An 11,822-nucleotide genomic window follows, 5' to 3' on the forward strand; every position below is an offset into this window, starting at 1 on the left:
CACACTGCGAGTAAGTAGTATGGGAACAATTTCACCTTCTCTTCCCTCCTGGTTTTGCATTATACTGCAGAATTTGTGTTATATTGGAGTCTTTTGGTGAACGTTCACAGTGTGGAACAGTCACTTCTAAGAATATTGCTGCCACAGCAGGGAGTGAAGCTTGTCTCCTGAGAGGTTTGGCTGCAATCCTCCCAAGTTGTCACCACGCATCTCTCTTGACCAATTACCTAAAAATCTCCTCTCACAACACAAAACACAAATGCTCGTTCACATCATGCTGACAGTGATAAACTGGCATTTATGTGCAACATGAACATAAGAATCAAACAGGGTACTTAAGGGGTGCTACTACCATGATTCCCATGCAGATGGAACCACAGGCAATAATGAGCTTAGGTTCCAAAGAGCAGGGCTGTATGTGGGATGCAGACAGGAAAGTGGAAGCTGGTGAGCAGGGCTTCCAGGCTCAGCCTGGCAAGCAGGGGCTCAGGTGGATGAGGCTTCTGTGAAAGGGGTGGACATGGCGGGTAGAACTCAGGCTTTGTTTCACAGTGCACGTCCATCTCAGGTGCAGTGCGCCTAGGCAAACCAGGACCTTAGGAGGTTAAGCCCTGTTAACACATGCACGCAGAAGATTTTCTGCCTTCCTGTCCCTTACTTCTGTCCTTACCACCACTGAGCCTAGACGTTCATGCTGTGTGACAGCTCTCACAAACTCCTTAACCTCCAAAGAGCATGCCTGTTTCACGTGTGTGTGCAATTGTGTTCTGTGGTGGGGCCGGGATGCACACTTGAGTCTCTTTAATCCGAGTGATCTTGCTTATGGGGGGAGTAGTCAGTAATAGCCTAATAACTAACTTTTTCATACTGTTCCCAGATAAAATACAAGATGCCAGTTAAAAGTACATTTTAGAGAAGATTGAATAAATTTACAGTAAAGGTATGTCCCAAATACTGCAGGGGGCACAATTATCCTGAAAACTAATTCATTGTGTATCTGAAAGTCAAATTCAATTGGGTGTCCATTATTGGCTAAATCTGGCCACCTGGAAAGATTTCAAGGAAGCACAAGTAACACTGGCGTCCTGTGGGAAAGAGGACTGTGCTGACGGGGAAAGAGGCAGGAGAAAGACTTGTCACTGATTTTCCCATTTCGCACAATTTGCCTGTGAACTAAGCAAATACATTGCTTGTTTAAAATATCACATGAAGATCATTCAAAAGGTACAAAATTAAACATTGAACAACATACTACTCTGAGAAACAAAAAGTAGTGATTTCTGGTCCTGGCCTCATAGGCTACAGGGCCTCCCCTTATGGACTGGAGCAAAGGAGACTGCTGGTGAGGCTGGGCCGGCTGCAGCCTGCAGAGCTGCCAGCACTGGATGGTTCTGGGCCTCGGGACCGAGCCCAAAAGAGTGATTGCACACCGCTACCGAAGGGGCTGGATCTGCCGAGTCAACCCTAGTTTCAAACACGGGGTTGTGTGTGGCCCTAATTTCCCATTATTTTTTCAGGTGGTATGTTTGACTTTTGTTCAGGAAATGTGGCCTGTGTTGAAGTAAGTCAAGAGTCAGATAGGAAGCAGGTTGAGAGACCCAGAGTTAGGTTGATGGATCAATAACTGAAATAAAGGGAACATCAAGTAAAGCCTTTGTGCTGTGAATTGAAACAAAACAATGTATAAGTTGCCAGAGAGGCACACACCAATTGTGTTACCACTTAAAATTTGAAAGGGACTTCTGATTCTCACCCACCTGCAGAGCCTGCCATGGAATGTCTCCCCACACCCACCCCACCATGCCACCTGCTCTCTGCCCCTCCCCTGCTGCAGAATGTCTGGAGTCCTAGGTTCCGCTGTTTAAATTCAAACTCCTCCTTCCACTGGATGCTGAGCATCTGTTGGAGCAGGTCACTCTCTGGATCCTGGACTTGCATTTTCTCATTGTGGAGGCTCCTGGGCAGTGGAGGTCAGTGCCTCAGCATGCAGGGATGGCTTCAGAAGGAGGTAAGCTTGCAGGTTGGGGGGCCGCTGTTTTAGAGACAGCACTGACCCTCAAAATTTAGGATTACAAGATGACAGTTCCACTAGGGAAACAGTTTGGACTGAAGTAGAGGAAGAAGAGAGCCCTTGACCCCAAGGACCTGTCACCCGGGAAGGCTGGGAGGCCGTGGAAACAGGTGAGGGTGTGGGACAGGAGGGCTGCTGAGAAGCAGTCAGGATGACTCGGGAGAAGTGCCTGGGTGTACAGAATGGACGGCCACAGGCACGTTGGTTCTTTCTAGAGGAGAGACAGGCCACTTCAACGTGTGTGCAGGGAGCAGTGGGGTGTGTCGTGGTGGTGGCACGTGGGGGAGGGTTACAGGAAAGCCTTGCCCTCTGTCCTGTTCTTCAGGCACCTGGAGGCTACCCCGCAGTATCTTTCTAAGGGATTTGAACTGACTATATTAGAGCTAATGGGGCAGTGGGGACAGGTGGTCTTGGCCATGAAGATGTCCAGTGTGACAGTCTGTGGCCAGGTCTCCAATGAAATGTCAGCCCTGAGAGCAAGGTGTACGGTACCCCAATTGCTGCAGCCCAGGGCTTCCCCACTCCTTCCAGCCCAGAGCTCACTTCTCCTGAGTCCAGGGAGCCACTTGTTTTCTTGGGTTCCACATGGGCAGGGCAGCCGGGTAACTTCTACCAAGGTAGGGCTCGGTTCCCTGACTTGCCTGAATTGTTCCCCCCTGTGGAAACGGTTCTTCAGACCTGACCTGCTTCCTCCCATTGTGTATCTCATGGTGCATCCCTTGCCCTGCCTTTTCCCTATGAGATGAAGGGTTTGCTCATAGGTCTCGTAAATACCTACAGATCTGGAAAGGCGGATTCTTTTTTAAAGGGGGCACAGAATCAGGAAGACGATCTTCTGTATCATTAGAAAACATCCAATGACACCTGTCCTGAGCAATTAGAGGCACCTGGTCAACTTTCATAACTTCTGTCCCACCTCCCGGTGAAAGGACCCAACATAAAGTCTGCTAAGAACCTGGCTGGACTGGGAGTGGGTGGGCCTTGGAGAAAAGGCAGGTCTGCACGTCCTCACAATTGACTCTTTTGGATGCGCCCTCTGACCTCTCCCCTCCCGGAGTCACACGGCTTCAGAAGGCCTGGCCCAGCTGCACCATGTTAATGTTCCCCTACACTGCCCTCACCATCGCATGCCTGGGCAGTGGAAGCTGCAACCCCTCACACTCCCTCCTCTTCCCTCTCTGCCCCAGCTCGAATTCCCAGGAAGGCTGTATCCAAGGCCTAGGGCACCAGCAGACCCCTGCAGTCCCTGGAGACCAGGGCACCCAAGGATATCTCCCCTGGGGCCTTGAAGGGGTACATGGCCATCATGGACAAGCTGGTGAGGCTGGCCTTCTCTGCCCCGAGGCCATCAGGTGGAGTATCGAAAGAGGACAGAAAGGAGTCTCAGCAGGAAGAGGATGGGACCTACCTGGACCCTCGTCTCCTGAGCTACATTGACAAGCTGTCTTCCCAGGAAGACTTTGTTGTGAAGGTGGGCTGGCTCAGAGCTCCGGGGTCTACAGGATTCTAGAGGGCAGCACCGCAGGCCCCAGACTGGGGTTCTACCCAGGTGGATGACATGAGCTCTGTTCTTTCTCTTTTTTTTGATATATTTATTGATTATGCTATTACAGTTGTCCCATTTCCACCCCTTCACTCAACTCCATCCTGCCCACCCCAGAGCTCTGTTCTTTGTTCCTGAGCTCTGTGTGTGTGTGTCAGTGTGCATGTTGTGTGTGGTGTGTTTGGTGTGTCTGTAGCTGATGACCAGGAGTTGTAAAACCTCTTGTAGGAGAGGATGGGGTAGACCTTTGCTTTTCCAATTTTCCCCCTGGTTCTACTGACTCACAGGTCACTCACAGCCTCTTGCTTCTGTCCCAGGTGGGAGAGGTCATTCACCCCAGATTTCTGGCACAGTTGCTTTCCCCAGAAGCACAGTTGGATGTCTTGAACCTAGCTGAGGACTTGGGGCAGGAGAAACGACTTACTCCTGTCCAGGTGAGCCAGTGGTGGGATAGAACTTAGGAAGATGGGAGGGGGGCTCTAGGGGAGCCATGGGAGGGACAGACCACAGGTGAGTTAGAGGAGAGAGGGGCTCTAGGTTAGACAGGGAGGGAGGGACTCCAGGTAGATTGGGGATGTGGGGACCCCAGGTGAGCCATGGGAGGGAGAACCCAGGTAGACCAGGGCAGGCAGCAACCCAGAACAGGGGCGCACTTGACTCTGTCTGGCCGGCCTTTGCCTGTAAGGCATGGCATGTTGAGGGACCAGCTCTGGGGTGGGTGCAGTACAGGACGACAAGAAGGAGAGGGTGACAGGAAGGAGAGGAACACAGGGAGGAGAGAGTGATGGAATGGGAGAGAGAAGAACAAAATGCAGACATAAGCTGCCTGCTCTCTTTCTCTTTCACCATAGTACAGTATTCTGCTGGGTTTTGTTTCTATTGTTCTTGTCCCAGAGTAAACTGCAAATTCACCTTATTGTGATTTATCATCTTAGTATGGCAGTGGATAGTGGAAATAGTAACTAATACATCCTCCTCTTACCATTGTCAGTCTGGTGGTAATAAGCATCTACCAATTTGATGAAAGTTTGCTGACTAGTATGACGCCATAGTATAGTGTGCTCAGAGAGTTTGGATGAAGAGGAACTACACTGATCTGTACGGTCAGAGAGGACATGCTTTCAAAACTGTTATTTTAGCTGAGATGTGATGGGTGAATATTATGGTATATAACTTTTCGTAATACAGCTGTTAGTTTAAAAAAATGCCATCGATCCATTGACTATATTCTAGGAAGCTCTCCATTGTAACAAATTTTATTAAAAAATTTAATGAACACATTTGTACATTCAATGTGGTTATGCCATTTTATAAACATACGATAATGATGTTTCTTTAAGTTACAATATGCTCCAAGACAGTCAGGTATCAACCTGCTGCCTCACGGGACATTTCATACAAATAGTTTCCTTAGACATGGAACTTTATCAAATAAGTGGTCAAAACTTAACTTGGAGAATCAAAACATAGGAAAGGCTTCAGAGGGGAAGAGAAGGAGGAAGAAACTAAACTACTTATGAGGGAACTTTTTTCAACATCATAGAAGCTCACAGTTGAATTGTCATAATCCAAAAACACTCCAATCTTGCCTGGAGGCCTTTCCACATACTGAATGAAGAGTGGGGAGTTAGTGGAGAGACAGTAATGATCATTCACTTTCAAAGACATTAGAAGAGATGCTTCTTCATAATCAACAATAATATCGGTATGGCTCATCAGGGAATCTTTACAGACTCCCAGAACCCACATCGAGCAGTGTGGCATATCCACCTCCCAGTAATGTCTACCAGAGGTGAAGGTGTGAGTTCCCCATGCCGCAAACCTCTGCACTCTCTGGGGCTCTCTGGATGTGCTGTCACGGTCCCCTCTAAATATCACACTAATATCCTTAGAAAGTCTTACATGGCGACTGATGCTTTCCTCGCTCAGAACATTATCCACTGCAAAAGAGGCAAAAAATCAGGTCAATGAATGGAATTTCCATGCCTTTTGGGACAGTCTCTTCATCTGCCCTCCTCTAAGGAAATACAAAGTAAAGACAGTAAAAGGAGTGGAGACTGACTCCTCTACCAAGAGCAAAAGTTATCACTACCTCTACAGCACAGAAATCCTTTAAATTATACAGAAAAAACAAAACAAAACAGAAACCCTCTGCATAGATTATCAACTGTGGAAAGCAGTGATTTGATCTCAATCCCTAGACAGTTTGTTTCTGGTTACACCTAAAACTTTTTTGTCACTTTAGAAATCTTTTCTTCTGTTGGTTGTCCTTGATATTATTTAATAAATAGATAGCAAGTTTGTATTTGAGGGTAATTATTGGAATATAAGTTGCACCTGTTATATATTCAAGAATCAAAATATTTGATAGTAGTTCATTAGGGATAAATTAGAAGTGTCTGAAGGGGAAGTTGTGGCTCTACGGTATCTGTTTAGACCTCAGATTCAGTCTGGTCCTGACTTCAGCCCTCAGGGTCTAGACCTGCCGTCTAGGTGGCGCCTGACATGGTGGGGCCATGATCACAGACCCTTCTCCTGTCAGTGGTTTTGAAATTGATCCAACAGCATTAAAATTATTCTGCTTTTGACAATTTCAGTTATTTGGGGGGCTATCTGATTTTATAAATAATAAATAGTTTTGTACAATGAACGATAAATGCACTTGCAATATGCAACAGATTAAAAGCCGTCAATGCCGTATGTAAACTCTCAAGAGTGAGCGAGACTGAACAAACTACAATGTTGGTTGCTACTCTGGGAACTAAATATTCTCTCTCTTCATAACCAGGTGACCAATCTGACTGCTCATCTTCTAGTCTTCTTCAAAGTCTACATCAAATGTAATATAAAAAGGTATGTTGCTTCATATTTTCAATATTTTGTAAATGGCAAAGTTCAGCCTTGGTCATTGTGATATGACTATACAGGAGGAAGATAACGATTTTGGGAAGTCATGTACTGCCTTCATGTCAGAAAAATATATGTAACGAAAATAGATGACTCAGTCTTAAGAACCACTGAAGAAATGGAGGCCTGATGCCAAAGGGCTGACTCTCACCTCTGAAGTTGTTCAGCATGTCTAGGATTCCAGTGAAGTGCCATAAAGTGAGCTCTGGATTCACTGGCTCAGGCATTTGTATCTGCACCGATTCAGTTCTGTAAAGAATAACAGCAGAGAGATTTAGGGCCAAAGGTTAATCATACAATCATTACAAAAATCACAGCTTTTAATCCCAGATATTTCGCCAGAGTCCTCCCATTCTGAGTTAACTGGGTATACATTGTATTTTACCCCTTGGGCATATAAGAAATGTTACTTTTGTAATAAATTTAAATTATATCAAATTTCAACTTTCCCATGGTTTTCAGACATTATTCCATTTCTGACATTGAGAATCATTTCCTCCCTCTACTCCACCTCAGGGAATGCAAGACTCCTGGCTATCTTCACAGAGCAGAAAAGTCAGGAAAAGCCTGTGGGACTTGAGTCTGCAAGTACCGTATTTTGTAATGTAAAAAGCACATGTTTTTGCCCAAATAATTGAGGGAAAAGGAAAGGTGTGCATTATACATGGATAGTACTAATTCTATGTCTATATAAATGTTTTTAATTCTTTGATTTATGCTTATGCATTAAAAGTGTAACTCTGGAAAGCAATAACAATAGCCGTATGCAAAATAATAACCTGGAAAATGATAATCGGTTCTGTTTCTAAATATAAATAAATAAATTATTGATTTTAAAATATTAAAATGAAAGATTTTTTTCCTGAAAGTACAGGCCAAAAACATGGGCACGCACTATACATGGAAGTGCATTATACACAGAAAATGCAGTAGTCACCGACGAAACATTCAGTGTCCAAAAGGGAAGAATCTACAGAGACAGACAGCTTTGCTCTCTTTTTTTGCCAAGAAAGGGAAAAAACTAGCCTGGCAGCCCTGCTCCTGAAGGCCACACTTCCTGAGGGCACCAGGAGGTCACTGCCCCCTGAAGTGCTACCTACAAGGGGGGACACGCAGTGATGGAACAGGCTGAGTCATTGCTAGTCCTGGGAACAAAAGCAATGACCCCTCTCCTATCCCACTCATAGGAAAGCTCCCTCTTCCCTTCCTTTTCCCCTTCCATCTCTATAATACCTTACAAAAATCCCTTAGAAACATTTTTTGTGATGTCTGGAGAGGATGGTGGGGTGTGTGGCTGGAACAAAGCCCAGAAGGTCACATGGTTTTTAGGTATGTTTGAATGCAGACACATAAGGAAGAAACTTCTGAGACCATAGTGCTTCAGGGCTTTGTTATTTTTTGAAACAAAATGGAAAATAGCCACTGAGGACAAGGTTTATAGCTCAAAAAATGTACACCCACTTCATCAAGAAAACTATGATTTCTTAGAAATCATCATTGTAAACTCACCTTTCCAATATATTTCCCAAATCCTGCAAAACAAACACAAAAGAAGGTAAACATGTGACCTCTGGCTTTTATGCCATTTCTAGTATGTTTTAATAGTTTTCAGAGTTTGTTTTAGTAACGTATTTTTTCCTATTCTTCTTTAAGGAACAATCAGAGCCTTTCATTCTTTTCTTTCTTTCTTTCCTTCCTTCTTTCTTTCTTTCTTTCTTTCTTTCTTTCTTTCTTTCTTTCTTTCTTTCTTTCTTTCTTTCTTTCCTTCCTTCCTTCCTTCCTTCCTTCCTTCCTTCCTTCCTCTTTCTTTCTTTCTTTCTTTCTTTACTTATTTATTTATTTATTTTTAGAGAGAGAGTGAGGGGAAGGGAAGGAGAGAGGGAGGGAGAAAAACATCAATGTGTGGTTGCCTCTCGAGTGCCCCCTACTGGAGACCTGGCCCACAACCCAGGCATGTGCCCTGACTGGAAATCAAACTGGCAACCCTTTGTTTGCAGGCCCACACTCAATCCACTGAGCTACACATCCAGGGCCAGAGGCTGTCTTAATAACAGAACTTACACTAAATCATGCTAAGTTTCCTCAGGGTACACTGAGGGAGGAAGGAGTTCAGGCAGAGAAGTGAAGTGATGCATTATGTCTAGGTTTCTAATGTCACTCATTTGCCCCATCTTATTCCCAAGGAAAGATCTGACCATTTATGATAATAATGAAAGCAAAACAGCAAATCATATGAAAAATAGAGAGAGCATTAACATTGATTGCCACATTCTATAAATGTTGCCTAGGCAAGGAGCAAAACCTCAATGTCTTTAGTAAGTTGTTTTTGTGGGGATAACAGAGCGTGACAGTGGACTAGGGGAACATTAATAGAGAATTACCGCAGCAAAGTTAATGTTCCTGGTCAGAGACTGACTGATTTTGAACAATCTCTGAGTAGATAGTACTTTGGATTACACTGAAATCGTTATTATCAGGATATGAGGAAATTAGTGACTGAATGGACAGACTTGATCATGGGAGTCAAGGAGCATTATTGCTTAGCTGAGGGTAACGGTATTGTATACGCAGGCAACATCTCAATATTAGGGCGACATTGCCCAGAAAAGGATTTCTGTCTCTGAGGATCGACCCTCCCTTCTCACCTGGAGCAGCTCCACGTTAGGCTTGTGGCACATGTCAGTCAGCTCTGTCAACATGCCTTTCAGGCTTTCTTTCTGTTGGGTCATCGTAAGTTTGCTCTCCTCGAATTGTCGGAAGATCTCCCTTGCCTCTCTCTCCATTGTGTTCAGATGGAGTTGCTCCTCCTCATTGAGAAAATGGCGCATCTTCTGATATTCAGCTTTGATCATCTCCCTCCTGAGGGCCACGCAGTCCTGCACAGATAGTGCATCAAAGGGATTACCTATACCCACTCTCTCAGCAGAACACTTCAAACTTTAAAAATTTCCTCAGACTCATCAAAAAAGTACTTGATGAACTTTTCTGCCTCACACCTCCAATTGTCTTGAGTATTTGCCAGTCCTTCTGTCTATCCTGACCCTATGTTCCTGGTCTTTTTTCCTGTTAAATCAAGCCCACCAAAGGACCCCAGGCTCTCTCCCTCTCATGCTTCTTCAAGGTTCTTACTCCACCAATAGTTTCCTCTCTGTTACTTTCTTTTTCTCTTTTCTTTTGCCTGCTTTTTCTACTTATTTAACAATATTTAAGTATATACCATAGTGTACTGATTTTTTTAAATTCTCTACTTTTTCTTCTATGTACTACTTTATTTTTCTCCTCTCCTTTGCAGTCAAACTTAACGTGGTGTTGTCTTTTACTCAGTTTCTGGGAGATTTGCCAAACCTTCAACATTGCACTAGGAATGCCCTACAAGCCCTGATTACCGCATACACAGTTGACCCTTGAACACAGATTTGAACTGTGAGGGCACACTAACGCTCTGATTTTTTTTCCACTAAATACACAGCTGACTGTCTGTATTTGTAAGTTTCCTACGCATGGATTCAGCCCATAGTATATCATAGGTGATATTTTTGATCTTAGATTGGAAACCTATGAGTTCAGAGGGCCAACTGTATGTATTAACATATACCATGTTCTATAAAAGACTTGAACATCCTTGAAATTTGGTATTTATGGGTACTGGCAACAATGTCTTGTAGACAAGAAAGAATTAAGAAATTCTGGGAGAGTTAAAAGTTGTGTGTGGATAATAAACTGCCAGCCCCCTGTTTTGTTCAAGAGTCAACTGTATTCATATTCTTTGCAGTAGCTCCTATTGGCTGATTATGTATTTTTTTGGCCAGTACATCTGTGATTACTGATATGACACTAAAAACCACTGCCTTTTTCTAGGTAGAAGCTATTATCCTTTAACTGGTAACTTCAATTTGGCTGAAAATATAAGCCAGCCTTTCTCAACCTGCATAAACATATAAAAATAAACAGAACGTGTTCATTCTTACCTCTAATGACTGCGTTTTGCTAGCTTCCTGCTTCAGATTGTTTTTTATTTCTTGAGTCATGTTCCATAAAGATCTCATTCTCTTTAGAAGTTCCTCCTGTGAAATAAGTGTAAGCTTTAGTGACACAAAAGATGATATTGTAAATGTGATTCCCTTATTTACGGTTAAAAGCAGTTGTTGGGAAAAGTCACCTTGAATTAAAATGGAGAAGTTTGGTTTTTTTCCACATAAATTTAATTTGATTGAAATATTTGGAATATCAGAGGTGACAGAAACATATAATAAGGAGTTTGTGGGTACCCTGCAGATAACATTCATTTCTTGAGAAACTGGCACTGAGATTTTCACATATCCTGACTATAAATAAGTCAAAAGTGCATCAGAAGCCAGTGTTCCTGGTGCTGGCCACCTGACCCACAATTGCACCAATTCTACATACTTGGACAGTATTTCGAAGGCAAGGTTCTTTAGTAAAGGCTCAACACACCTTTGATTATAGTGCTCAAGTTGGTTAATAGCATTGTCCAGATACACTTATAATTTGGAATTTACATGGAAACAGGACCATCTCCACTATCTCCATTGTTATCCACGTCCTCATCATCATTCTCACCTTTCTCTGTCATTTTGGAGCCTAGAGCTATCACATTGCACCTACCCTGTATTCCTCAGCAGACCACTGCACTGGGCTGTGACTGTGAGACGCATGCTCTGGGGACTCAGAGCAGAGCGCACAGAGCAGCTTCTTTTCAGCCCTGCAGAAGAGCCCCTTTGCTTCTTTGTGTGCCACACAGATCTGCCCCTCAGAGCTGTTGACATTGTGAGCTCTGGCCTCTCTGGCAATGGAAGCCAGCTTCCTTAGTGTGATGTTGGTTTTGAAATCTGGCCTCTCTGATACTCCTCTGCACTCAGGGCAGCGCATTGGAGTTTGGGCTTCCTCCCAGCAGAGGTCCAGGCAGAGACGGCAAAAGCTGTGCCCACAGTCTATGGTGACAGGGTCTAGGAAGTAGTTCATACAGACAGAGCAAGTGAGATCATTCAGGAAGGCTGGTAAGGTGTCTGAATCCATGTTTCTGAAAATTAAAATAAGAAAGAAAGGAAGAGAGAGTCATTGTTTTTTTCCCAGATGATGAAAGAAAGGCCTTTGGATAAAGGCATGTCTACTTGAGCTCCATCTTCCTATTAAATAGGAACCTGATCTACCCATTAACTTACCTCCTGTACAAACCTACACCTGGAAAGTTTAGGCAGGTTGGGTTTTTTCCTGATACAAGTAAAAAAATGAGACAAGAGAGTCCTCACCATCTTTCTTTGTTTAAAATAAACAATGATT

The 11,822-nt window shown here is 43.9% G+C and overlaps 1 protein-coding gene across 1 annotated transcript; it reads right to left on the bottom strand.

The window, feature by feature from the left end:
* Positions 1 to 5,060: 5,060 nt before the first annotated feature.
* On the bottom strand, positions 5,061 to 11,558 carry LOC128780897 (tripartite motif-containing protein 64-like). Its single transcript, XM_053924440.1, has 6 exons — positions 11,148 to 11,558; positions 10,490 to 10,585; positions 9,122 to 9,397; positions 8,031 to 8,053; positions 6,673 to 6,770; positions 5,061 to 5,554 (listed from the first exon to the last, which is right to left on the bottom strand). Exons 1-6 carry the CDS (start codon positions 11,556 to 11,558, stop codon positions 5,061 to 5,063), a joined length of 1,398 nt encoding a protein of 465 aa, XP_053780415.1.
* Positions 11,559 to 11,822: the final 264 nt, after the last annotated feature.

Source organism: Desmodus rotundus, chromosome 5, assembly GCF_022682495.2.
Source record: "Desmodus rotundus isolate HL8 chromosome 5, HLdesRot8A.1, whole genome shotgun sequence".
NCBI lineage: Eukaryota > Metazoa > Chordata > Mammalia > Chiroptera > Phyllostomidae > Desmodus > Desmodus rotundus.

Bases quoted from the DNA above. Each gene is read 5' to 3' on its own strand.
- LOC128780897 (XM_053924440.1), bottom strand. From the start codon at position 11,558: ATGGATTCAGACACCTTACCAGCCTTCCTGAATGATCTCACTTGCTCT. The intron at 9,398-10,489 runs GTAAGAATGAAC...CTATCTGTGCAG, and splicing joins GCAAAACGCAGTCATTAGAG to GACTGCGTGGCCCTCAGGAG. The intron at 8,054-9,121 runs GCAATGTCGCCC...TTTGTTTTGCAG, and splicing joins AGACAGAAATCCTTTTCTGG to GATTTGGGAAATATATTGGA.